General features: G+C 44.7%; 1 protein-coding gene across 1 annotated transcript; it reads left to right on the top strand.

Annotated features, from left to right (window-relative positions):
* Positions 1 to 2,637: 2,637 nt before the first annotated feature.
* On the top strand, positions 2,638 to 7,457 carry LOC123187766 (uncharacterized). The gene is made up of 3 exons (XM_044599693.1): positions 2,638 to 3,186; positions 6,593 to 6,695; positions 7,223 to 7,457. The coding sequence occupies exons 1-3, from the start codon at positions 3,072 to 3,074 to the stop codon at positions 7,455 to 7,457; spliced, it is 453 nt and encodes a 150-aa protein (XP_044455628.1). The 5' UTR covers positions 2,638 to 3,071.
* Positions 7,458 to 27,994: the final 20,537 nt, after the last annotated feature.

Here is a 27,994-nt window from a genome sequence, read left to right as displayed (position 1 = left end):
GGTGCTATTTTATTATACAACCTCCCAATGGGTTTCTCACTTGCTTGCCATATACGGAACATAAATTCGGCGACTCACAAAATCTTGATTGCGTAGTGCTGGTGTTAATCAAAAGGGGAACCCCTCTTTAGGCGGTGCAAGTACATTTTTAAGATCATTAACTATGTTTTTCCTCCCGACAATGCAAAACTAGAATACTACCGTCCCGCACCCGTAGCAGTTGTAGTAGACGTTTTCAAAAGTGCACGGCGAGACAGCGTACGCGACGGAACGCATCCGTGCCCACCGTCAATGTTTCTACAGACCGTGACTGATCATCTTCCTTTTCCTTGTCACTTGTATGGTTTTCGGCCCGGTTTTCCTCATAAATGGATCAATTTGTTAAGGTTTTCGATCCAATTTTCAGTATAAAATGGATCGCTCCTCTGGCATATTGGCAACTTTCAGTAATATACTCAGGTGGGGAAACTGCTCCCCCCCCACCCCCCAATTCTAAAAAAGGTAAATTTTGGTACTCCCTTCTATCAATATTAATTGTTACTGATTTAGTATAATATTAAATCAGACTAATTGTCACTGATTTAGTATAATAATAAATCGGCGGTAATTAATATTAACCGGAGGGAGTACTAAAATTATACAACTAATATAGATCGGAGTGAGTGCAAGATATGACTTTCTCTAGCATGCTTCAATCAGTGACCACATGATTGAAATTACGAATGTGTAGTCTACGTGCCATTCAAAACAGAATACTACGGTCTTTATACGATGAAGAGACATTTTTCAAGTTTATAAAAATACTAGCAAGAGGCTCATGCAACGCATGGAACATCAAGATGCATTTATACGAGTTGTTTATCTCATGGGAGACGAAGATGAACGAGGGAAGACCTTATCTGCAAATGTGGAAAGAGGTGCGGGTATCTTTTTGCAAAATTGTCATAATTTGCTTTCTATCCGTCAGATATAGAACGGACTGTTCATATTGCAGGATGGCAAGCACACCATCATCACCAACTCGGTTTTTTTATAAGAGTAGAGATATCCTGCTTTCTCAATATTATTATAACCAAAAACTAGAATCATATTACGGACATATCAGTAATAGTAATGGTAGACGTTTTCGGATGGACCGCAATACCGTGGGCTGAGAAAACAATGTACAACGTGGACCTTTATTAATAGCAAATTATGCTTTCTACTTGTGTATTATGTATTGAAAATTATGGAGGTTGCTTCAAGCTTGACAACTCCGGCGCTATTTTATTGTACAACTTTCTGATGGGTTTCTCACTTGCTTGCCATATACAGAACATAAATTTGAGGACTCATAAAATCTTGATTGCGTAGTGCTCATGTTATTCAAAAGGGGAACCCCTCTTTAGGCGGCGCAAGTGCATTCTTAAGATCATTAACTATGTTTTTCCTCCCGGCAATGCAAAACTAGAATAATACCGTCACTGCAACAGTGGTAGACGTTTTCGAAAGTGAACGGCCAGACGGCGTACGCGACGGAACACATCCGTGCCCACGTCAACGTTTCGACGGACTGTGACTCATCTTCCTTTTTCTTGTTACTTGTATGGTTTTCGGCCCGCTTTTTATCACTCCTCTGGCATATTGGCAACTTTGGGTAATATATTCAGGTGGAGAAGTCCCCCTCCCCCCCACCCCGGGTGATTCTAAAAAAGGTAAATTTTGGTACTCCCTCCTATCAATATTAATTGCCGCAGATTAATTGTCGCTGATTTAGTATAATACTAAATCAGTCGGAGGAAGTACCAAAATTTACTAAAATTATGCAACTAATATGGATCAGAGTGAGTGGAAGATATGACTTTCTCTAGCATGTTTCTATCAGTGACCACATGATTGAAATTACGAGTGTGTAGTCTGCGTGCCATTCAAAACAGAATACTACCGTCTTTACACGACAAAAAGTCAATTTTCAAGTTTATAAAATTATATTCTCCCCTCCCAATATTGTTACCAAACACTTGAATAATATTACCACCATATCAGTAATAGTAATGGTAGACGTTTTCCGATGGCCGCAACGATGTGGCCTGAGAAAATAATGCACAATGTGGACATTTATTAATAGCAAATTATGCTTTCTACTCGTGGATTACATTGAAAATTGTGGATGTTGCTTCAAGCTTGACAACTCCGGCGCTATTTTATTGTACAACCTAATGGATGGGTTTCTTAACAACTTGCAATACACGAAACATAAATTCGGCGACTAACAAATCTTGATTGCGTAGAGCTCGTGTTATTCAAAAGGGAAACCTGTCTTTAGGCGGCGCAAGCGTGTTCTTAAGATCAGTACGTAATAAATTGTGTTTTTTTCTCCCAACAATCCAAGACTAGAATAATACCTTCTTTTTGCCGGTGAAGACTTGAATAATACTGTACGTGCCTGTTAGTATAGCAGCATCAGCAGTAGACGTTTTCGAAAGCACACGCCGTACGCGACGAAACACATCCATGTCCACTGTCAAAAGATGTTCTATTATTTTTTTAGTATTGTCATGTCAGTCTTTACGTGATTTGTACTTTGTTCTTTATAATACTCCCTCCGTCCGGGAATAGTTGTCCCCAAGGTGTTTTTCTGAACCCCCCCCCAGCAAATTCCCGACAAACCCACAGCTCCCGCCGTCTCCCCCGCTCCTCTGTCGCGCCGGAGCTCCTCTCCCCCGCAGCTCGGCTCCTCCGCAGCGGCTCCCCCGCAGCTCCCCGCATCGCCGGAGCTCTCCCGCACCACGCCTCCCCCACCCCACGCCTCCCACGCATCTTCCCTCTCCTTGTTCCCCTCCTCGTTCCCCATGGTGATCCCCGACGAGGAGAAGACTGATTTTTTCTTTCGATCTGCTCGGCGGCGGCCATTTCCAGGTCCTCCTCGGCGCTGCGGCGCAGCTCCACCACCGCCAAAGCTCGCCGCCTCCTCCGCCGCTCTCTCCTGCTCGGCGCAGCTCCAGCTTGCCTTCCTCCCCTAGCTTCCCCCCTTCCTAGTGACCTCCGCACTCTGCTACGGCTGCTTTAGATCCGGCGTCGGCGAGGCTAATATGGTGGCTGCGAGGCCAGACGGCGGGAGACGTAGCCGACGACAGCAAGCTCGACGGCGGCGGAGACGTCTTCTGTACTGCGAGCTCGACGACGGCGGTGGCGTCTTATTGGCAGGTTAAGCCTCCGTCCTTCAATTCCCGTCCATGACTTATGTGTAAAAACTGATCTTTTTTACTGAAATTTGCTGCTTCTGAGATTTGCTTAAGATTGCATGTCGGCCAACTGGTATTTCTTCAGTTAGCAAAACATGGCAGACAAACATCTGTGTGTAACATCTTTGTGTAACTAGGGGATCACACTAGGGGACACAATGGGCTAATTGCCTAATTTCTTCAGCAGCTCATCCTATTCTAGCTTAGACTGAAACTTGAAACGTGGCAGACAAACATCTGTGTGTAAACTGGAAATTCTAGCTTAGACTGAAACTTGAAACAACTGAATTTATGCATTTCAACTAGCAAATGTGAGATAAGAGTGAACATTTATTCTCAACTAGCAAATGTCAGATAAATCACATTACTAATTAGCTTTAGTGATGGATCTAGCAGGATGAGTCAGTGATTAAAATCATCCATGAATGAATTAGTTAGAGGGCGGCCGGCAGTACTTGGTGTACTACTGCTGCTGTCTAGTAGAGTACTCCTTTCATGAAAGAGGTAGATAAATGGAGTACTCCTTTTCAAGTAATTTTATCATTTGTTTCATGATCTGGCAAGTAATTTTGTCATTGTTCTAGACTGCAGTCAAGTCTTTTGTCATTGTTTCAAAATGCTTCAGCCTGCTAGATTCAAGTTCACCAAGTTTCTATAAACTTGTAGCCATTTCTATAAACTGAAACAAACTCTGAACCTGAATCTGTCAACCCTGAACCTGATTGTGAACAAATCAAGTGCCAATTCCCCCTGAATCTGATTGTGAACAAATCAAGTGCCAATTCCCCCTGAATCTGATTGTGAACAATCCTGAACATATGTTATTGCTCTCCAAGTTTTGTGTTGGAATTTCAATTTCCTCTTGGCCTACTCAATTCAATTCAAATCGCGATCAAATCAAATTTTATTTATGTGTCAAGTCTGAAATTTTGATCTTTACTGTCAACTCTGATTTGTCTCTGAACATTGGCTAAATTAACATCAAGTTTAGGAACATTTGTCTCTGATGTGGCCTAGCTACTGGAGTTTGTACTGCTTGTGCTTCTAGAAGAAGAAGAAGAAGAAGAAGAAGAAGAAGAAGAAGAAGATCTAGCTAATTCCAACTTAGTTCAATTAAACCTAGCTTAATTCAAATAATTCCAACTTAATTCAAATAAACCTAGCTTAATTCAAATAATTCCAACTTAATGCAACTAATTCCAATAAATTCAAATAATTTTGTAGATGACATACACATGACACAAGACATACACATGACACATGACATACACAAGACATACACATGACATACTCCTATCCTTTCTTTTCCTATTCCTTTTCTCTTTCCTTGTCCCTTTCTTTTTCCTTGTCCCTTTCTTTTTCCTTTCCCTATCTACTCATTTCCTTGTTCTATAATGGCCTTGGTGTCAGTAATTAGCTCCGGACTGCAGTATACACCGGTTATTTCCTCTCCAGCATTCTGTAGACGTTCCTTATGCAGATGCGGCATCTTGTAGTTGTTTCCTCCTTGATCTTTCATCACTTCCACCATGACTGCTTGCAACGTCATAAAGCTTTTGAACAGCTTATGGGGATCGTAGTTCTCAAACTCCTCCTCTACACCCTGTACCAGTTCCTGTATATTCATAGGCGCTCTGCAGTCGGTTAGGGATTGGAGGGAGCAGTGGAAACAAAGATCTAGAACATTGAGCTCAGGGCTGTTCGGTGGTTGTTGCAATAATCGAATATCCAGATCTGTCTGTGCCACGGCCTCTAGAAAACCAGCATCATTAGGGAGGACATGCGGTGTTGCATTATCTTGTTGAATTAAGATCGTTGTGTCCTCGTCACCGTCAGGCCATTTGTCTTGAATGGCAGGGATTACTTTATTGATCAGGTAATCTCTGCACACAGGTCTAGTAACTTTGACCGGCCTCAACTCTATTGTCCCCCTGTCTCTGTTCTGGCTTGTTCGTTGTGCCTCGGTCTCTACCACGAACGGCCAAATGCCAAGTTTTCCATCAAATGTCATCTCCCCATCGTCATTGTAGCGAGGTTTGGCCACAGCTGTTAGAAACATTACCTTCCCAATGCTATGTGTATTGTGCACAGTTCGATTTGGTTCTTCTTCTCCAGGCAGTACGTAGTAGCTACTCTTCACTCGGGTCATGTCATACCATTTCTCATCGATGTGGACCATATTTGTCATTGGCTTGAAACTGGGCCAAGGACTTGATATCCATCTTTCATCCATCATGGATAGGCAGAACTTTAGTCTCGCTATCTTGTTCTGTGGCTTGAGGGTGGGTTTGATGGTGCTTGTGATGCGTTTTAGCTCTTGCAATTGAAATCTGTCATGTAGGGTTGAACGGGGCACACCTAAACACCTTGCTAGAGAACGGATTGTTCTTCTTTTGTTCAAAGGGATTGTGGCTGTTCTCGACAGATCTAGTTCTTTTCTCTTCCTACCACTTTTATTCTTCTTGCTTGAAACATCAACTTCTTGGCCTGCTGCAAGTTGTCGTTTGGCTAGATTCCATATTCTTGTAACTGTTCGCAGGTGAACATTCAGCATAGTCGCGATGAGCACCTTGTCATACACGTGAACCTGTCCATCTCTAAGCTCGATTACTCGCAGAGCAAAGTAAACACCGTGTCTCTCCTTGTCTGTCAAGTCCTTCCCTCTTGGATTGCCATGTGCATCAGCTTCTTGCACTTCTTCATCTTCTTGTGCATCTTGAGCTTCTTGAACTTCTGCATCTTCTTGTGCATATTGAGCTTCTTCCAATTCTGCGTCTTCTTGTGCCTCTTGAGCTTCTTCCTCTTCAGGAAACCAATTCAATTCAATGTCTTCATCCTCATCTTCCGGCATCAAGTTTAAATCAATAGCGTCACCCTGTTGAGCTTGTTCTTCTTCTTGAGCTTTGTCCTCCTCTTTCGGCATCAAATTCAAATCAATAACGTCACCCTGCTGAGCTTGTTCTTCTTGAGTTCCGTCCTCCTCTTCCGGCATCAAATTCAAATCCATAATTGTGTGCTCCTGTCTGATCTCATAACAAGAGTATACAAAAGATGAATGGTGAGCATATAATCATAACAAAAAAACCATGAAGAATCCTAGACAAAAAAGCAAAAAAAAAACAAGAAAGAGAAAAGTAGATATTAAAAGTACTCCTTGTTCATTTTGGTAACTAGAGAACACCTAGCTGCATATAATCATGGAAATTCAATTGACACTGAATGTTGTGCACTGACAGAGTTTCAAAGTTCATGCATAAAATTTAGATTCTTGTTATCTAACTGAATTTCAGTTGTCAAGTTTTTTGCACTCACATGCTTCTATTAGTGGTTATCTAACTGAATCTTGCTCATTTGTTTGTAACCTGTAGATGCCATGATCGATTTTTTCGTAAAGCTACTGGAGTTGCCAGCAATGCATGCAAAGCGGCAAGAGTTGGCTGCTCAGTTTTTCTTGTACTGCCAAGATGGAAGGTGAGCACCAAAATTTCTGAAACTTTTTGCTACTGGACATGTGCCTGCATGAGACTGGAGTACTCACTGAAAACAGAGGAGTATTGACTCAATTTTTTGTATCTCAGTTTAAGTTACAGACCAACTGGAATTTACTTTTCTTCAACACCGAACACCTATTGGATGATCTACACACTGAATGCAACAATAATTCAGTAGTTTTCTCAAATTTAGCATCTCCTATTCACTGCAAACTGATCGACTCCAGTACTCCAATTTTTCTACTCAGTCTATAACATTGAGTTTGATTTAGTTTAGAATTTCGAGTACACCTACTGCTTCTTGTCCAATTGTTTATACTCAATCTAGAACATTCATTTTGATTTAGTCTTGTCCAGTTAACTGAAGAACATGTTTATCCAGACCAAGAACATTCAGTTAATTTCTTTGACATTGGAGTTGAACACATTCAGTTTACTTTTTTGCAACATTTCTGCACAGTAGATGATCAATTGTGTTTCAAATTAATGAACAAGCGCACTGTACAGAAATTGGAGCTCGGGTTCTTCTTCTCACCGGCAGAAGCACAAGCAGGGGAGCTCCGGGTGGCAGCACGAGCAGGCCCGCCGGGGAAGAGCAGCAACTTGCAGCAGAAGAAGCTCGAGGTTGAGGATGAGCTTGAGTTCCAGGCCCGCCTGGAGCTCCTGGTCCAGGCGCTCGAGACCCAGGCGCGCGCAGGTCCTGTGCGGCGCCGGCGCAGGCCCTGGGCGGCGCGAGGGATAGCAGCGTAGCCCTGGGCGGCGGGAGGGGATAGCGATGCAGCCCTCGGCGGCGGAAGGGATCGGGGCGGGAGAGGATGGCGGCGGGGCAGCGCCCTTCAGCAGTGGAGCCGCCGCCCGTCGAGGTGGTCGCCGCGGAGGAGCAGGTGGACGGCGCGACGCAGCTCGCCTCCGTGCGGGCGACGCAGCTCGCCTCGGGCGGCGCAGGTGGGCAGGGGCGGTGGTGGTTCACAGCGGTGGCGCAGGCCCTGGCCGTTGTCACGCGCTCGGCCCTATGGTGGGTGCCGACGGTGGCGCGAGGGACCACAGTGCGCGCCGGCGACGGAGAAAGGAGGAAGAAGCAGCGGGGTGTGATTAGCAAGAGATTTGAAGCTAGAAGGGGTTTTCTGCAAAATTATAAATGAACTAAGCAGTGGACAACTTTTTCCGGACGGAGGGAGTATGAATGAAACACATATTACCATGCAAAAAAAAAAGAGCAAGGTGGCCTCGCAAAAAAAAAAGAAACAAGGTTCGTCCTGCGTAAGAGAGCGCCGTCACGCACCGGAGATTTGACTAGTGATTTTTATGCAGCATGGACGGCTGCAAAGATTCACCTTTTTGACAATATATATAAGAAAGAAAAAAAAAACACGGAAGAGATTAAAAGGGGGAAAAAGCAGAAAGAAAATCTCAGGTCATGTGTGGGGAGCTCAGTTAGCTCCGCAGAGTGTTCGGCCGCAGAGGATCCGGCTGCGCGCGCCGCAAGTGCGTAGTGGTAGTACTAGTCCCGAGTTGGGAGGGGCCAATGCTTTCCTTTCCCTCCATATTTAAACCGAAACTGCTCTATAGATGACACTTCATACACGACATCCAGCCGACTGCTGTATCCAACGGTGAACCTGTCCTGCTGCTGGGCATTGCATGGTGTGATCTTCTGCATCGTCTTTAAATCGTCTGAAATCGTCGTGTGTATAGCAGGGCTCTATTTAAACGGCCCATTGGCGGGGCACCCGACGCGGCACGGGACGACCGGGCGGCGGTCACGCTGCAAAGCAGGGCCCACGCAGCCGCCGATCCGCCGGGACCCATGCGTCAGTGGCACCAGCGTCGCCCCTCGCGGGTCATTCTCATTCGTGCAGGAGATGCCACGGCTCCGGGCTCAATGCCAGAGCACGAACCATTCATGGGCAGTGAGCCAGTGAATGATCATCGGTCTGTTTCTGTGCTTGTTTCTTTTTTAATCAAAAATGGAAGAAGAAACGGACCTAATATTCAAAGCGGCGGCCCCGTGGTTCAGGGTGTTCGCACAAAGCTGGCTTGCCCCGACCCCAACTGACCGATTCCGTTCAACACTTGTAGGTCACTCATCTCATTCCGGACCAGGCATGGAATGATCCTTTCGCCCATTTGAAAAAGGACACGCACCATTTCGGTCAAGAAAGCCCGGTGGATGGGTGTCCTACCAAATAGGGACAAACCTAGAAATAACTCGCTCATCATTTGAATCAAAATTTTTGGAGTAAATCAACATGGCAACCTGTTTTTTTCGCTGGCGTTCGTTTGGATCGGCGCGGACACAAAAGTCGGCCCAACGGGTCGACCCAAACGGACGCGCGTTCACTTTTCGTCCCCAGGCGACCCATTCCCTGCCTTTTCTTGAGACGGATTTGCGTCGGCGTGGACACGAGATGAACACGCACGCTCGCCTTCTCCTCCCTCAGGCCCACTGGTCGGTGGCACATTGACCTCCCCACATCCAACATCAACCATTGCCCATCTCCTTCGTCGCCGACGCCGTCGCCTATTTTTTCCGGTGACTCAGCTGCTGACGCCGCAACATCCGCTCAGCAACGCCGTCACCTCCCATGTCGCCTGCCACCGTCGTCTTGCCGTCAGGGAACGACTGCTCCCCCCCCCCCCCCCCCCCCCCCCCCCCCCGCACACACACACACGACACAGCCGCGACCGCGACCAAGAAGCCGCCTCGTCGCCCTGGCCAGATCCTCACCGGCACGCTCGTAGGACGCCGGCAGGGCAGCTAGCTGGTCCGTGCGCGCCGCGACTCCCATCGTCGGTCATCTCCTTCGTCGACGCCCGCAAGTTGTTCGACAGGCCAAGGTACAAAATAGACTCCGCCGACGAGTTCTTTTTTCACAATTACCTTTGCGACTCCGACGATTCGTCGTCCGATGACGAGGAGGAGATATTGGCTGTCGTGTTGGTCCATCACCACCTCAATAGCCAGCGGCCGTTGTTCTGTGGCTCCATTCCGGGCCACCTTTCGGCATTGAATCGCAACCGAGAGAGCGGGCATCTCCTTCTTTGGAAGGACTACTTTGATACAAAAAATCTGTTGTTCAAACATCAAAAATTCCGCCGCCGTTTCCGTATGAGTAGGCATATTTTCAACCATTGTTGGAATCGCAGCCGAATCACACAACGGTATCAACGTGCTTCAGCGCTCGCCAGTGTTTGCTAGGCTTGCCGAAGGCAATAGCCCACCGGTGAATTTTACTATCAACGGCCACAACTACGACAAATGATATTACCTGGGTGACGGTATCTATTCTCAGTGGACCACTATTGTCAAGACAATTCCCAACCCTGTCGGAGAGAAGAGAAAAAGATTTGCCCAAGAGTAAGAGAGTGCTAGGAAGGATGTCGAGCGTGCCTTTGGTGTTTTGCAATATCAATGGGGCATCGTTCGGTATCCTGCTAATACCTGGAGCATGCATTAACCGTGGGAGGTGATGACTGCTTGTGTGATCATGCATAATATGATCGTAGAAGATGAGCGCCCGGAACGTCTGTACATCAAGGGTTTCAGTTTCAGGATGAGAATATTGTGCCTGAGCATTGAGGAGCGGCAACGTTTGAACAGTTCATTCAATTTCATCATGACATGCGTGATTGGAAACTCACGTGCAACTGCAAAATGATCCCTTCGCCCATTTGAAGAAGGACATGCACCATCTCGGTCAAGAAAGTCGGGTGGGTGAGTGTCCTACCATACGGGGGTAAACCTTGAAACAACTTGCTCATCATTTCAACCAGAAATTTTGGAGTAAAGCCGTCCTAATGGTAGCACCTTTTGAAAGTGAAATTTGTGTTGGTAAAAACACTGCCAGCAATGCACATTTCACATTCGAGTAGAAGAAAATTTGTGGTGGCTATCTTGCGAGGAGTCACACTGCTGAGCTCCAGCAGGTACTCTTTGTGGCCAAGCTACTCTGGATTCTGCGAAAAGACATGCCTACTACTGCACCCTAAAAGGCCTCTCAGCCTGAAAGGCAAAGCAGGGCCAGTGCACCTGCGACAAGGCAAGCAGAGGACACGATCATGCCATCCGGTAACGCTGATGAACCATTTGCGTTCCATCCGAACCGTCGAACCGTCGGGCAGGCGGCTCCCTCCGCCGTCCGATGGCTCCGATCCAGGGTCCGGACTCACGCGCACTTCCCCGTCAAATCGGCGTCCACCAATAGTTGCTACACGGCCTCGCATCGCTGGAGAATCTCCGCTCGGGCCTTCGAGCTGGTGCTCGGTGTCTGTATATGTCCCTTGCTTCACTCCCGGTATAGACTACGTACGTACAAGGTCTAGTGGATGTGTTTATTTTGTACTAATATTTACGTACCTGTTTGGTTCGTTTTCGCGTTGTGAGTGTGGTGGTGGGCCCATTTTCCGGTGTGGCCAGGATTGCGGTTTTGTTGGCCCGTCTTTTTCATTTGAATAAGAAGATGGTGGGACCTAGCTCGAGTTTTGGTAACTATGTGGGCAATTTGATGGGCTCAGAGGAAGGCAATCCATGAGAATGAATACCAGAGCCCGCTCTCAACTATGTGCTTTATCAGGCGATTCATGGAGGATCTGAAGATCGCCAATATGCGCACTCCCCAGACTTTCAAGGGAAGTGCGACTAGACCTCAGGCAAAAGTCTGGTTACCACCTTCAGGCGATGCAGCAAAGTTTAATTGTGATGGTGGCCTATCAACTTTGGGGGAGAAGGGAGCAGTTGGAGTTGTCTGTCGGGATAAAAATGGGAAATATTTAGGTGCGTTGGCGGCAGGGGCGGAGCCAGGGGGACGAGCAGGGGCCTGCCCCCCCCCCCCCCCCCCCCAACGATCAACAATTTTAGTAGAAGCAACTAGTAATTATCAACAAAATTCGATCAATATACGTACTCGGCCTCCCCTATACTCGAATCCTGGCTCCGCCACTGGTCGGCGGTGGTGTATGACGGCCTAACTGACCCGGCAAACTTGGAGGCTCAAGCATGCAGCGAGGCACTAACCCTTGCACGGGATCTGAACCTACAGGAGCTTGTGATTGCCTCAGACTGTGTCGAAGTAATATCAAACATCAGCAAGGCAGGATCACCATCTTATGCTCCCATTCTGAGGGAAATTCAAACCAGTAGGGCAAACTTTGCCTTTGTTTCTTTTTGTTTTGAAAGTAGAGTTAATAATTTTGAGGCCCATTCGCTTGCAAAGGGAGCTGTGTCTCTCGCGGTGGGTCGCCATGTGTGGCTAGGGGTTCTGCCAGATATTGCCTGTGTATTCCGGATGTTTTGAACCTTGAATAAAAGCCCTAGCTTCCTTCAAAAAAAAGAAGATGGTGGGATCGGTTAGCTCGCGTCTCCCTGTTGTTCGTGATCCATATCTGTCGGGTCCAGCTGGATTTCCCCTGCCCTTGTTTTCTCAGAGAAACGGTTTCGCGCCACGTCGATTCCCTCCGGCTCGGGGCAGCTCCGCATGGAGCAAATCCATCCCTCCACTCAAAGAAACAGACGATGGGATCGACATTCTCATTTTTGAGAAGAGTAAAATGCATCCGTGGTCATTGAACTTGTGTCGAAAGCTCACTTTGGTCATTGTATTTAAGAATACGGTCACTATATACGACTTGAGGTGATTATACGGTCACTGCCTCACTGTATAGTCCCGTATTTTACCCTGTTGACTGGTCAAACATCACAACACCCTCTCTCTACCTATGTGGGACCCACCTGTCAATTTTTTTAAAAAGAAAAACTCTCCGTGGCATGAGAATCAAACCACGGATCTCTGCTGAAGCCCACGTACTCTAACCACTATGCCCACACAAGTTTGTGTTAAATCTATGGAGCGTTATAAATATTTAATTAACAGGCACAAAACACACTTACACAGTTACATGCATGCACGCAACACTTTTGAACCCTTGCCGTGCTCATCATGGTGTCCACGTTGTGGAGCTAAGGCCTGTGCGGCTGTACGTGCATGCCGGTGAATGGGAGCATGCCAGTGTTCAAGCGAGGACACCGGGCTGAGCTGCTTGTGCCCCAGACATTGGAGAGTCCATGTCCGGCTTGGACTGGAACAATCGCCGTTGAGGTCGGTACATGCGCGGCTACGCCAACAGCGGCAATGGTGGCCGGGCTCATCGAAGTGCAGGTGGCGATGGCGTGAGCGGAGCGGCACATCCTCGGATGATGCGCCCGTCGGTGAAGACAGCGAACGTTCTATATGGTACTATGTATATATTTATGTAATAGATGTACTCTCCGTTCGGTAATATTTGTCATTAAAATGAATAAAAAGGATATATCTAAAACTAAAATACATTTAGATATTTTTTTATTCATCTTGATGACAAGTATTTCTAAACGGAGGGAGTACAAACTAGAGGTATGACAATGGCCCCGTGGCTGAGTCTTGAGTATAAGGATTGTTGTCTTTTTTGTTCTGGGAAAGGAACACTGAAGGGAACTGATGAAGAAAGTCGGGAGCAGGGATCGTAGCATGCAGCGTCGTCCAGCAAGCGCTCGATAGCATGCACACATGCGGCGGTACCAGTCTAAGAAAAATTGCTGCTGTGTGCTGTCCACAGATCGATCCAGAGGTCAACTGACATGTGGGACCCTCATAGGGTAGAGAGAGTGGGTGTTGTGATGTTTGATCAGTCAACAGAGCAAAATACAGAACTATACAGTGAGGCAGTGACCGTATAATCATCTTAAGTTATATAGTGACCGTATTAACTGTATTCTTAAGTACAATGACCAAAATGAGCTTTTGACACAAGTTCAATGACCGCGGATGCATTTTACTCTTTTGAGAAAGCAATATTCATTTTGTGTATGCATATGCACGCAACACATATGTGAATGAAGGTTAGTTGGTGGAGATAGGGTTAGTTGCATATAAAACGTGGATACGTGTTCCACGCCCATCATCTAGCAGCTCCAGCTAGTACCCAATTTTTGTAATAAACAGCAAAGAAACCGTGCGACGCAATTAACAGCAGCAAAGCCTGACAACGAGTGCCTTGCCATGTGTTCCACGCGTGTTTCCCCTCTTTAAGGTTGCGTCCTGCAAAGTTTAATGTCCATGGCGCATAACCATGTCTTGAAGTGTCAACTGTCAAGATATCAATGCACCTTACTAACAGAACACAGACAATGAGACAAACGTACGAAGCACGTAGCACGTACACTGATAAGCTTGGGCCAGTTCGTTGCATGAGGAAAGACGGATGAACACCGCGTGTGTGTGTCTGTAGAAAGGATAGGAGCTTGCTTTTGATCTATTTGTTCATCGTGTCGACACGCCCAACCGGAATCCGGGTTCCGGATTTCTGACACGTGTAAGGGCAACTTTAGCAGACCCTCCAAAATCTCGACCCGCAAAACACGTTGTAATTTCGCGAAGATCACGTTTGCGGGTCGAAAACTAGCGCTGCCGAACAGAAACCGCAATTAAAACTGCATAATATAAAAAAACAATTTTGCGGGAGAAATTGCATCTCGTGGACGCGAGTAGTTCGTCACGTACTACATAGATTTTACATGATCAAACACTATAAACACTAGTTCATACTACATACTACATTAAAACTAGTACTAGAGGGGTGGGGATCTAACGGCGGCGAGGTCGCGGCCATGGATGACGCTGTGGAGGAGCTCAATGCTGAAATTTGGGATGGGCTTTAGGCCCATATAGCAATTTCTGAAAAATCTCTAAGGGCTCATGTGGGTATATGGCACTAGGTGTAGTGAGAAGTTTAGCCCCACCCCGCTAGTGGAGAAGGAGTAGGACCTCTTTATAAGGGTTTCTCTTCTACATGCTATTGAAGCTTGAGAATAAAAAAGGCCCTCATCTGCTCCTCCTCCGCCGCCCGCCTCGCCTCGCCGCGCCGCGGGATTGAGCCGAACCGAGCTCATACCTACGCGCTTATTTTTGCCAATCACTAACGAAGAGTTTCTGACAGCTGGGCTACGATCTGAGACATCGGATGATGGGCTGTCACGGACTCGGACGTGGATCGAGCCCACATCTCTCCACGCGGCTGCGCCTATATAAATGTGTGGTGTCTCCCAACCCTAGCCGCCACGAACAGATCACATCTGCTCACGCGCACGCCCACCGTCGTTCCTTTGCTGCCGCTGTCGCCGGTGACTCCATCCCGTCCGCCGCGTACACGGTCGACGGGAGAGCAGGTCTCCGAAACCCCGCCCTTTTGGTTCCTGTACTGGAGAGGGGTGAATAGGTGTTTGGGCAGCGACTACATGACTGCTCGCCTCCGATCCACTACTTCTACGTCTGCGTCGTCTCCATCATCATCATGTCCACCGCCGCCGAACGTGCCGCCGCCGAGAAGCTCAAGGCCAACAAGAAGGCCGCCGAGGACGCTGCTGCCGCCATCATTGGCGCGGCCTCTGCATGGCCTACTGGAGGGTATAACTCGTTTATCCCGCTCCTACTGTTTTCTATTTTAGTCATGCTAGCGTTATACGTAGATCTTTCTGCAATTAGCGTAGTATGTGCTTGCTTGACTGAATATCAGTGTGCGTTTAGTTGTGTCAATGCCATGCTAGTAATTTACTCGTGGATTAAGTTAATCAAAAAATTGCCTATTTACTCAGCAATCCAAAAACCTATTATGTGTAGGAATTTTTCGGCAAGTGGCTTTGCCGCAGCATTGAAACCGGATAAGTTTACCGGTATATATTTTAAGCGTTGGCAGACAAAGACCACCTTATGGCTCACGGCTATGAACGTGTTCTGGGTCATCGATGTTCCTTCAGGAACGATTTCTCCTGCATAGGAGAAGGCATTCAAGAAAGCTACCCTCGTGTTCCTAGGAGCGGTTCTTAGCGTGATGGGAGATAAGTTGGTCGACGCATATTTACATGTGCATGTTGCCAAGGACTTGTGGGAGGCGCTGGAATCTAAGTTCGGGGCCACCGACACTGGGAGCGAAATGTATGTTATAGAGCAGTTCCATGATTACAAGATGGTTGAAAACCGTCATGTACTGGAGCAGGCTCATGAGATAATATGCATTGTTAAGGATCTTGAACTTCTTAAGTGCGAGTTGCCGGGCAAGTTTGTCGCGGGCTGCATAATCGCTAAGCTCCCTAATTCCTGGAGGAACTTTGCCACCACTCTGAAACATCAGAGGCGTGAATTCTCTGTGGAGGATGTCATCGGCCATCTGAATGTTGAGCAGAATTAGAGGGAGAAGGACTCACACGGAAAAGGGGTCGAAGGAACCTCTGTCGCCAACAAGGTGAACCAGAGGAACTATAACTCCCACAAGCCCAAGGGAAAGAACGGTGTCCAACACAATACCGACTTTAAGAAGAAGGGTAAGAAGACCTTTAAGAAGAACAAGAAGGATGAGTGCTGCTTTACTTGTGGTTCGGTTGAACATTGGGCTAACAAGTGCTCAAACAAGTACAAGAAGCCAGGACAGGACTCTAAGTCTGTCAACATGATTGTGGGCAACAATGAAAATGGTGCATCTAGGTACGGTAATTTATTTACTATTTTTTCAGTGTTTCGGCCCACCGATTGGTGGGTGGACACAGGTGCAGGTGTTCATGTGTGTGCTGACATTTTATTGTTTTCTTCTTACCAGGTTATAGGCCACATGTCCGTATTGATGGGGAATGGCGCGAGTGCTTCTGTTCATGGTGTTGGCACGGTCGATCTGAAGTTTACTTCAGGAAGGATCGTGCAGCTGAAGAACATGCAACATGTCCCCGCCATCAAGAAGAACCTCGTTAGTGGCTCCCTTCTATGTAGAGAAGGGTTTAAGTTGGTTTTCGAGTCTAATAAATTAGTTGTTACGAAATATGGACTCTTTGTTGGAAAAGGTTATGAGAGCGGAGGAATGTTCCACCTTTCCCTCGTAGATTTTCGTAATAAAGTCGTGAACCATATTCATTCGAATGTTAATGAATCTAAAGTTTGGCATTCACGTCCTTGTCACATTAGTTTCGGTGTTATGACGCGGCTAGCTAAGTTGGATTTAGTCATGAGTTTCACTTTATCCAAAGGTTCTAAGTGTCTTTCATGTGTGCAAGCTAAGCAACCTAGCAAGCCTCACAAGGCCGCGGAGGAGAGACACTTGGCACCATTAGAACTCATGCATTCTTATCTTTGTGAGATGAATGGTGTGTTGACTAAAGGTGGAAAGAAATACTTCATGGCATTGATAGATGATTCCACTAGATATTGCTATGTGTATCTATTAAATACTAAGATGAGGCTCTACACTACTTTAAAATCTATAAGGCAGAAGTTGAGAATCAACTTGAAAAGAAAATTAAACGAGTCCGGTCAGATCGTGGTGGAGAGTACTTCTCGAGTGAGTTTGATTCCTTTTGTGCGGAACACGCCATTATTCATGAGAGGACGCCTCCCTATTCACCCAGTAAAATAGGGTTGCCGAGCGAAAAAACCATACTCTAACTGATTTGATTAACGCCATGTTAGATACATCGGGTTTATCCAAGGCATGGTGGGGGGAGGCTATATTAACGGCATGTCATGTCCTGAATAAAGTTCCGACAAAGGATAATGAGATCATTGAAGGAAATATGCCCTAGAGACAATAATAAATTTATTGTTTATTTCCTTATATCATGATAAATGTTTATTATTCATGCTAGAATTTTATTAACCAGAAACATAATACATGTGTGAATACATAGACAAACAGAGTGTCACTAGTATGCCTCTACTTGACTAGCTCGTTGATCAAAGATGATTATGTTTCCTAACCATAGACATGAGTTGTCATTTGACTAACGGGATCACATCATTAGGATAATGATGTGATTGACTTCACCCATTCCGTTGGCTTAGCACTTGATCGTTTAGTTTGTTGCTATTACTTTCTTCATGACTTATACATGTTCCTATGACTATGAGATTATGCAACTCCCGTTTACCGGAGGAACACTTTGTGTGCCACCAAACGTCACAACGTAACTGGGTGATTATAAAGGTGCTCTATAGGTGTCTCCGAATGTACTTGTTGGGTTGGCGTATTTCGAGTTTAGGATTTGTCACTCCGATTGTCGGAGAGGTATCTCTGGGCCCACTCGGTAATGCACATCACTATAAGCCTTGCAAGTATTGCAATTAATGAGTTAGTTGCGGGATGATGTATTACGGAACGAGTAAAGAGACTTGCCGGTTACGAGATTGAACTAGGTATTGAGATACCGACGATCGAATCTCGGGCAAGTAACATACCGATGACAAAGGGAACAACATATGTTGTTATGCGGTCTGACCGATAAAGATCTTCGTAGAATATGTAGGAGCCAATATGAGCATCCAGGTTCCGCTATTGGTTATTGACCGGAGACGTGTCTCGGTCATGTCTACATAGTTCTCAAACCCGTAGGGTCCGCATGCTTAAAGTTCGGTGACGATCGTAATTAGGGTTTTTGTGTTTTGATGTACCGAAGGTTGTTCGGAGTCCCAGATGTGATCACATACATGACGAGGAGTATCGAAATGGTCGAGACATAAAGATTGATATATTGGAAGCCTATATTTGGATATCGGAAATGTTCCGGGTGAAATCAAGATTTTACCGGAGTACCGGGGGGTTACCGGAACCCCCCCGGGAGTTAATGGGCCTACATGGGCCCTAAGGGAGAAGAGGAGGGCCGGCCAAGGCAGGCCGCGTGCCCCTCCCCCTAGTCTGAATAGGACAAGGAAGTGGGGGGCGCCCCCCTTTCCTCTTTCTCCCTTCCCCTTTCCTTCTCCAACAAGGCAAGAGGGGGGAGTCCTACTCCCGGTGGGAGTAGGACTTTGATACGTCTCCAACGTATCTATAATTTTTGATTGCTCCATGCTATATTAGCTACTGTTTTGGGCAATATTGGGCTTTATTATCCACTTTTATATTATTTTTGCGACTAACCTATTAACCGGAGGCCCAGCCCAGATTTGCTGTTTTATGCCTATTTCAGTGTTTTGAAGAAAAGGAATATCGGACGGAGTCGAAACGGAACGGAATCAACTGGAGAAGTTATTTTTGGAAGGAAACACACCTGATGGACTTGGACCCCACGTCAGAAGATACGGGAGCTGCCCACGAGGGTGGGGGGCGCGCCCACCCCCCTAGGGCGCGCCCCCCTGCCTCGTGGGGCCCTCGTGGCTCCCCCGACGTGCTTCTTCTGCCTATATAACTCCATATACCCTAAAACTTCCAGAACGCAAGATAGATCGGGAGTTCCGCCGCCAGAAGCCTCCGTAGCCACCAAAAGTCAATCGGGACCCTGTTCCGGCACCCTGCCGGAGGGGGGAACCCTCACCGGTGGCCATCTTCATCATCCCGGCGCTCTCCATGACGAGGAGGGAGTAGTTCTCCCTCGGGGCTGAGGGTATGTACCAGTAGCTATGTGTTTGATCTCTCTCTCTCTCGTGTTCTTGAGATGATACGATCTTGATGTATCGCGAGCTTTGCTATTATAGTTGGATCCTATGTTTCTCCTCCCCCTCTTCTCTCTTGTAATGAATTGAGTTTTCCCTTTGGAGTAATCTTATCGGATTGAGTCTTTAAAGACTTGAGAACACTTGATGTATGTCTTGGTGATCAACTTGCGGGTTTCGTGACATTGGGAACCTATGCATAGGGGTTGGCACACGTTTTCGTCGTGATTCTCCGGTAGGAACTTTGGGGCACTCTTTGAGGTTCTATGTGTTGGTTGAATAGATGAATTGAGATTGTGTGATGCATATCGTATAATCATGCCCACGGATACTTGAGGTGACAATGGAGTATCTAGGTGACATTAGGGTTTTGGTTGATTTGTGTCTTAAGGTGTTATTCTAGTATGAACTCTAGGGCTGTTTGTGACACTTATAGGAATAGCCCAACGGATTGATTGGAAAGAATAACTTTGAGGTGGTTTCGTACCCTACCATAATCTCTTCGTTCGTTCTCCGCTATTAGTGACTTTGGAGTAACTCTTTGTTGCATGTTGAGGGATAGTTATGTGATCCGATTATGTTAGTATTGTTGAGAGGACTTACACTAGCGAAAGTTTGAACCCTAGGCCTTATTTCCACACATTGCAATACCGTTTACGCTCACTTTTATCACTTGCTACCTTGCTGTTTTTATTATTTCAGATTACAAAAACTATTATCTACTATCCGTATACCACTTGTTTCACCATCTCTTCGCCGAACTAGTGCACCTATACAATTTACCATTGTATTGGTTGTGTTGGGGACACAAGAGACTCTTTGTTATTTGGTTGCAGGGTTGCTTGAGAGAGACCATCTTCATCCTACACCTCCTACGGATTGATAAACCTTAGGTCATTCACTTGAGGGAAATTTGCTACTGTCCTACAAACCTCTGCACTTGGAGGCCCAACAACGTCTACAAGAAGAAGGTTGTGTAGTAGACATCAAGCTCTTTTCTGGCGCCATTGCCGGGGAGGTGAGTGCTTGAAGGTATATATTTAGATCTTGCAATCGAGTCTTTTAGTTTCTTGTTTTATCACTAGTTTAGTTTATAAAAGAAAATTACAAAAAAATGGAATTGAGTTTGTCTCATACACTTCACCTTTTTAATATCTTTCACGAGTATGATGGAAAGGATAGTTGTGCTCAAGTGCTAGAAGAAGAAATCTATAAAATGTTTGGCACTAAATATTTGAATGATGAGCGTGATTGCAATGTTGTTGGTATGAATTCCTTGAATATCCATGATGCTAATGATATGCAAAGCCACAAGCTTGGGGACGCTATGTTTGATGAAGATGATATTTTTTGTCCCCCAAGTTTTGATGAGCAAATTTATTATGTTGAAAGCATGCCTCCTATCTATGATGATTATTGTGATGACACGTATGCTTTAAAGAATAATGATATCCATGAAACTTGTCATCTTGATTTCAATTTTCAATCCCATGATAGTTACTTTGTTGAGTTTGCTCCCACTATTATTCATGAGAAGAAATTTGCTTATGTGGAGAGTAATAAAAATTCTATGCTTGTAGTTCATGAAAAGAATGCTTTATATTGTTGAATTTATTCATGATGCTACTGAAAATTATTATGAGGGAGGAATATATGCTTGTAGGAATTGCAATAATATCAAGTTTCCTCTCTATGTGCTTAAAGTTTTGAAGTTATACTTGTTTTACCTTCCTATGCTAGTTGATTGTTGTTCCCATAAGTTGTTTGCTCACAAAATCCCTATGCATAGGAAGTATGGTGGTAGTTTTATTTTGAAGAAATAGATGAACTCTCATGCTTCACTTATATTATTTTGGGAGTCTTAAATAGCATGGTAATTTGCTTAAAATCCTAATATGCTAGGTATTCAAGAATAATAAAAGTTCTCTTATGAGTGTGTTGAATACTAAGAGAAGTTTGATGCTTGATGATTGTTTTGAGATATAGAGGTAATAATATCAAAGTTGTGCTAGTTGAGTAGTTGTGAATTTGAGAGATACTTGTGTTGAAGTTTGTGATTCCCATAGCATGCACGTATGGTGAACCGTTATGTAACGAAGTCGGAGCATGAGGTGTTTATTGATTGTCTTCCTTATGAGTGGCGGTCGGGGACGAGCGATGGTCTTTTCCTACCAATCTATCCCCCTAGGAGCATGCACGTAGTACTTTGTTTTGATAACTAATAGATTTTTGCAATAAGTATGTGAGTTCTTTATGACTAATGTTGAGTCCATGGATTATACGCATTCTCACCCTTTCACCTTTGCTAGCCTCTCTAGTACCGTGCAACTTTCGCCGGTACCATAAACCCACCATATACCTTCCTCAAAACAGCCACCATACCTATCTATTATGGCATTTCCATAGCCATTCCGAGATATATTGCCATGCAACTTTCCACCTTTCCGTTTATTATGACACGCATCATCATTGTCATATTGCTTTGCATGAGCATGTAGTTGACATTGTATTTGTGGCAAAGCCACCATTCATAATTCTTTCATACATATCACTCTTGATTCATTGCATATCCCAGTACACCGCCAGAGGCATTCATATAGAGTCATACTTTGTTCTAGTATCGAGTTGTAATTCTTGAGTTGTAAATAAATAGAAGTGTGATGATCACCATTCAATAGAGCATTGTCCCAACAAAAGGGAAATGCAAAATAGAAAAAAGGAAAATAAATAAAAAGGGGCAATGCTACTATCCTTTTTTCCACACTTGTGCTTCAAAGTAGCACCATGATATAGCGAGTCTCATATATTGTGCTTCAAAGTAGCACCACGTTCTTCATATAGAGAGTCTCATATGTTGTCACTTTCATATACTAGCGGGAATTTTACATTATAGAACTTGGCTTGTATATTCCAATGATGGGCTTCCTCACATTGCCCTAGGTCTTCGTGAGCAAGCGAGTTGGATGCACACCCACTAGTTTCTTTTGTTGAGCTTTCATACATTTATAGCTCTAGTGCATCCGTTGCATGGCAATCTCTACTCACTCACATTGATATCTATTGATGGGCATCTCCATAGCCCGTTGATACGCCTAGTCGATGCGAGACCATCTTCTCCTTTTTGTCTTCTCCACAACCACCATTCTATTCCACCTATAGTGCTATGTCCATGGCTCACGCTCATGTATTGCGTGAAAATTGAAGAAGTTTGAGAACATCAAAAGTATGAAACAATTGCTTGGCTTGTCATCGGGGTTGTGCATGATTTAAATATGTCGTGTGGTGAAGATGGAGCATAGCCAGACTATATGATTTTGTAGGGATAACTTCCTTTGGCCATGTTATTTTGAGAAGACGTGATTGCTTTGTTAGTATGCTTGAAGTATTATTATTTTTATGTCAATATGAACTTTTGTCTTGAATCTTTCGGATCTGAATATTCATATCATAATTAAGAAGAATAACATTGAAATTATGCCAACTAGCATTCCATATCAAAAATTATCTTTTTATCATCTACCTACCTATTAACCGGAGGCCCAGCCCAGATTTGCTGTTTTATGCCTATTTTAGTGTTTTGAAGAAAAGGAATATCAGACGGAGTCGAAACGGAACGAAATCAACTGGAGAAGTTATTTTTGGAAGGAAACACACCTGATGGACTTGGACCCCACGTCAGAAGATACAGGAGCTGCCCACGAGGGTGGGGGGCGCGCCCACCCCCTAGGGCGCGCCCCTGTCTCGTGGGGCCCCCGTGGCTCCCCCAACGTGCTTCTTGTGCCTATATAACTCCATATACCCTAAAACTTCCAGAACGCAAGATAGATCGGGAGTTCTACCGCCAGAAGCCTCCGTAGCCACCAAAAGTCAATCGGGACCCTGTTCCGGCACCCTGCCGGAGGGGGGGGGACCCTCACCGGTGGCCATCTTCATCATCCCGGCGCTCTTCATGACAAGGAGGGAGTAGTTCTCCCTCGGGGCTGAGGGTATGTACCAGTAGCTATGTGTTTGATCTCTCTCTCTCGTGTTCTTGAGATGATACGATCTTGATGTATCGCGAGCTTTGCTATTATAGTTGGATCCTATGTTTCTCCTCCCCCTCTTCTCTCTTGTAATGAATTGAGTTTTCCCTTTGGAGTAATCTTATCGGATTGAGTCTTTAAAGACTTGAGAACACTTGATGTATGTCTTGGTGATCAACTTGCGGGTTTCGTGACATTGGGAACCTATGCATAGGGGTTGGCACACGTTTTCGTCGTGATTCTCCGGTAGGAACTTTGGGGCACTCTTTGAGGTTCTATGTGTTGGTTGAATAGATGAATTGAGATTGTGTGATGCATATCGTATAATCATGCCCACGGATACTTGAGGTGACAATGGAGTATCTAGGTGACATTAGGGTTTTGGTTGATTTGTGTCTTAAGGTGTTATTCTAGTATGAACTCTAGGGCTGTTTGTGACACTTATAGGAATAGCCCAACGGATTGATTGGTAAGAATAACTTTCAGGTGGTTTCGTACCCTACCATAATCTCTTCGTTCGTTCTCCGCTATTAGTGACTTTGGAGTGACTCTTTGTTGCATGTTGAGGGATAGTTATGTGATCCAATTATGTTAGTATTGTTGAAAGGACTTACACTAGCGAAAGTATGAATCCTAGGCCTTATTTCCACACATTGCAATACCGTTTACGCTCACTTTTATCACTTGCTACCTTGCTATTTTTATTATTTCAGATTACAAAAACTATTATCTACTATCCATATACCACTTGTTTCACCATCTCTTCGCCGAACTAGTGCACCTATACAATTTACCATTGTATTGGGTGTGTTGGGGACACAAGAGACTCTTTGTTATTTGGTTGCAGGGTTGCTTGAGAGAGACCATCTTCATCCTACGCCTCCTACGGATTGATAAACCTTAGGTCATCCACTTGTGGGAAATTTGCTACTGTCCTACAAACCTCCGCACTTGGTGGCCCAACAACGTCTACAAGAAGTAGGTTGTGTAGTAGACATCAGACTCCTCCAGGCGCACCCCTAGGGCCGGCCGCACCTCCCCCTCTCCCTCCTTTATATACGGGGGCAAGGGGGCACCCCATGACACACAAGTTGATCTTCGTGATTGTTCCTTAGCCGTGTGCGGTGCCCCCTTCCACCATATTCCACCTCAGTCATATCGTAGCGGTGCTTAGGCGAAGCCCTACAGCGGTAGAACATCATCATCGTCATCACGCCGTCGTGATGACGAAACTCTCCCTCAACACTCGGCTGGATCAGAGCTCGAGGGACGTCACCGAGTTGAATGTGTGCAGAACTCGGAGGTGCCCTACGTTCGGTACTTGGATCGGTCGGATCGGGAAGACATACGACTACTTCCTCTACGTTGTGTCAATGCTTCCGTTGCCGGTCTACGAGGGTACGTAGACAACACTCTCCCCTCTCGTTGCTATGCATCGCCATGATCTTGCGTGTGCGTAGGAATTTTTTTGAAATTACTACGTTCCCCAATAGTGGCATCCGAGCCAGGTTTTATGCGTTGATATAATATGCACGAGTAGAACACAAGTGAGTTGTGGGCGATATAAGTCATACTGCTTACCAGCATGTCACACTTTGGTTCGGCGGTATTGTTGGATGAAGCGGCCCGAACTGACATTACGCGGACGCTTACGCGAGACTGGTTTTACCGACGTGCTTTGCACACAGGTGGCTGGCGGGTGTCAGTTTCTCCAACTTTAGTTGAACCGAGTGTGGCTACGCCCAGTCCTTGCGAAGGTTAAAACAACACCAACTTGACAAACTATCGTTGTGGTTTTGATGTGTAGGTAAGAACGGTTCTTGCTCAGCCCGTAGCAGCCACGTAAAACTTTCAACAACAAAGTAGAGGACGTCTAACTTGTTTTTGCAGGGCATGTTGTGATGTGATATGGTCAAGACGTGATGAGATTTAAGTTGTTGTATAAGATGATCATGTTTTGTTGAAGTTATCGACAACTGGCAGAAGCCTTATGGTTGTCTCTTTATTGCATAAGATGCAAGCGCCAAATAATTGCTTTACTTTTATCGCTATGCGATAGCAATAGTTGCAAGAGCAATAGTTGGCGAGACGACCATGTCACTACACATTGATATAGATCAAGATGATGGAGATCATGGTGTCATGCCGATGACGATGGAAATCATGACAATGCTTTGGAGATGGAGATCAAAGGCACAAGATGATGATGGCCATATCATGTCACATATTTTGATTGCATGTGATGTTTATCTTTTATACATTTTATTTTACTTAGTTCGACGGTAGCTTTATAAGATGATCTCTCACTAATTATCAAGGTACAAGTGTTCTCCCTGAGTATGCACCGTTGCGAAAGTTCTTCGTGCTGAGACACCACGTGATGATCGGGTGTGATAGGCTCTACGTTCAAATACAACGGGTGCAAAACAGTTGCACACGCGGAATACTCAGGTTAAACTTGACGAGCCTAGCATATAACAGATATGGCCTCGGAACACTGAGACTCAAAGGTCGAGCGTGAATCATATAGTAGATATGATCAACATAGTGATGTTCACCATTGAAACTACTCCATCTCACGTGATGATCGGACATGGTTTAGTTGATATGGATCACGTGATCACTTAGAGGATTACAGGGATGTCTATCTAAGTGGGAGTTCTTAAGTAATATGATTAATTGAACTTAAATTTATCATGAACTTAGTCCTGGTAGTATTAGCATATCTATGTTGTAGATCAATAGCTCGCGTTTAGCTCCCCTATTTTATTTTTGATATGTTCCTAGAGAAAAATAAGTTGAAAGATGTTAGTAGCAATGATGCGGATTGGATTCATGATCTGATGTTTATCCGCATTGCTGCATAGAAAAATTATGTCATTGATGCACCGCTAGGTGACAAACCTATTACAGGAGTAGATGCAGATGTTATGAATGTTTGGCCAGCTCAATATGATGACTACTTGATAGTTTAGTGCACCATGCTTAAACGGCTTAGAATCGGGACTTCAAAGACGTTTTGAACATCATGGACCATATGAGATGTTCCAGGAGTTGAAGTTAATATTTCAAGCAAATACCCGAGTTGAGAGATATGAAGTCTCCAACAAGTTCTATAGCTAAAATATGGAGGAGAATAGCTCAAGCAGTGAGCATGTGCTCAGATTGTCTGGGTACTACAATCGCTTGAATCAAGTGGGAGTTAATCTTCCAGATAAAGTCACCATCACCAAGTTAGTATAACTTTGTGATGAACTATAATATGCAAGGGATAACGGAAATGATTCCCAAGCTCTTCGTGATGCTGAAATTGACGAAGGTAGAAATCAAGAAAAGCATCAAGTGTTGATGGTAAATAAAACCACTAGTTTCAAGTAAAGGGACAAAGGGAATAAAGGGGAACTTCAAGAAGAACGACAAGCAAGTTGCTGCTCAAGTGAAAAACCCAAGTCTGGACCTAAGCCTGAAACTGAGTGCTTCTACTGCAAAGGGACTGGTCACTGGAAGCGGAACTACCCCAAGTAATTGGCGGATAAGAAGGATGGCAAAGTGAACATAGGTATATTTGATATACATGTTATTGATGTGTACTTTACTAGTGTTTATAGCAACCCCTAAGTATTTGATACTAGTTCAGTTGCTAAGAATAGTAACTCGAAACGGGAGTTGCAGAATGAACAGAGACTAGTTAAGGGTGAAGTGACGATGTGTATTGGAAATGGTTCCAAGATTGATATGATCATCATCGCACACTCCCTATACTTTCGGGATTAGTGTTAAACCTAAAATAAATGTTATTTAGTGTTTGCGTTGAGCATGAATATGATTGGATCATGTTTATTGCAATGCGGTTATTCATGTAAATTAGAGAATAATTGTTGTTCTGTTTACATGAATAAAACCTTCTATGGTCATACACCCAATGAAAATGGATTGTTGGATCTCGATCGTGGTGATACACATTTTCATAATTTGGAGCCAAAAGATGCAAAGTTAATAATGATAGTGCAACTTATTCGTGGCACTGCCGTTTAGGTCATATTGGTGTAAAGCGCATGAAGAAAATCCATGCTGATGGGTTTTTGGAATCACTTGATTATGAATCAGTTGATGCTTGCGAACCATGCCTCATGGGCAAGATGACAAAGACTCCGTTCTCCGGAACAATGGAGTGAGCAAAAAGATTTGTTGGAAATCATACATACTGATGTATGTGGTCCGATGAATATTGAGGCTCGCGGCAGGTATCATTATTTTCTGATCTTCACAGATGATTTGAGCATATATGAGTATATCTACTTGATGAAACACAAGTCTGAAACATTTGAAAAGTTCAAAGAATTTCAGAGTGAAGTGGAGAATCATCATAACAAAAATAAAAGTTTCTACGATATGATCGCAGAAGTAAAATATTTGAGTTACGAGTTAAGCCTTCAGTTAAAACAATGTGAAATAGTTTCACTACTCACGCCACCTGGAACACCACAGTGTAATGGTGTGTCTGAACGTCGTAACCGTACTTTATTAGATATGGTGTAATCTATGACGTCTCTTACTGATTTACCGCAATCGTTTTGGGGTTATGCATTAGAGACAGCTACATTCACGTTAAATAGGGCACCATCTAAATCCGTTGAGACGACACCGTATGAACTATGGTTTGGCAAGAAACCTAAGCTGTCGTTTCTTAAAGTTTGAGGTTGCAATGCTTATGTGAAAAAGTTTCAACCTGATAAGCTCAAACCTAAATCGGAGAAGTGCGTCTTCATAGGATACCCAAAAGAAAATGTTGGGTACACCTTCTATCACAGATCCGA

This window comes from Triticum aestivum, chromosome 2A, assembly GCF_018294505.1.
Source record: "Triticum aestivum cultivar Chinese Spring chromosome 2A, IWGSC CS RefSeq v2.1, whole genome shotgun sequence".
NCBI lineage: Eukaryota > Viridiplantae > Streptophyta > Magnoliopsida > Poales > Poaceae > Triticum > Triticum aestivum.
This window is presented reverse-complemented; position numbering and strand designations above follow the sequence as displayed.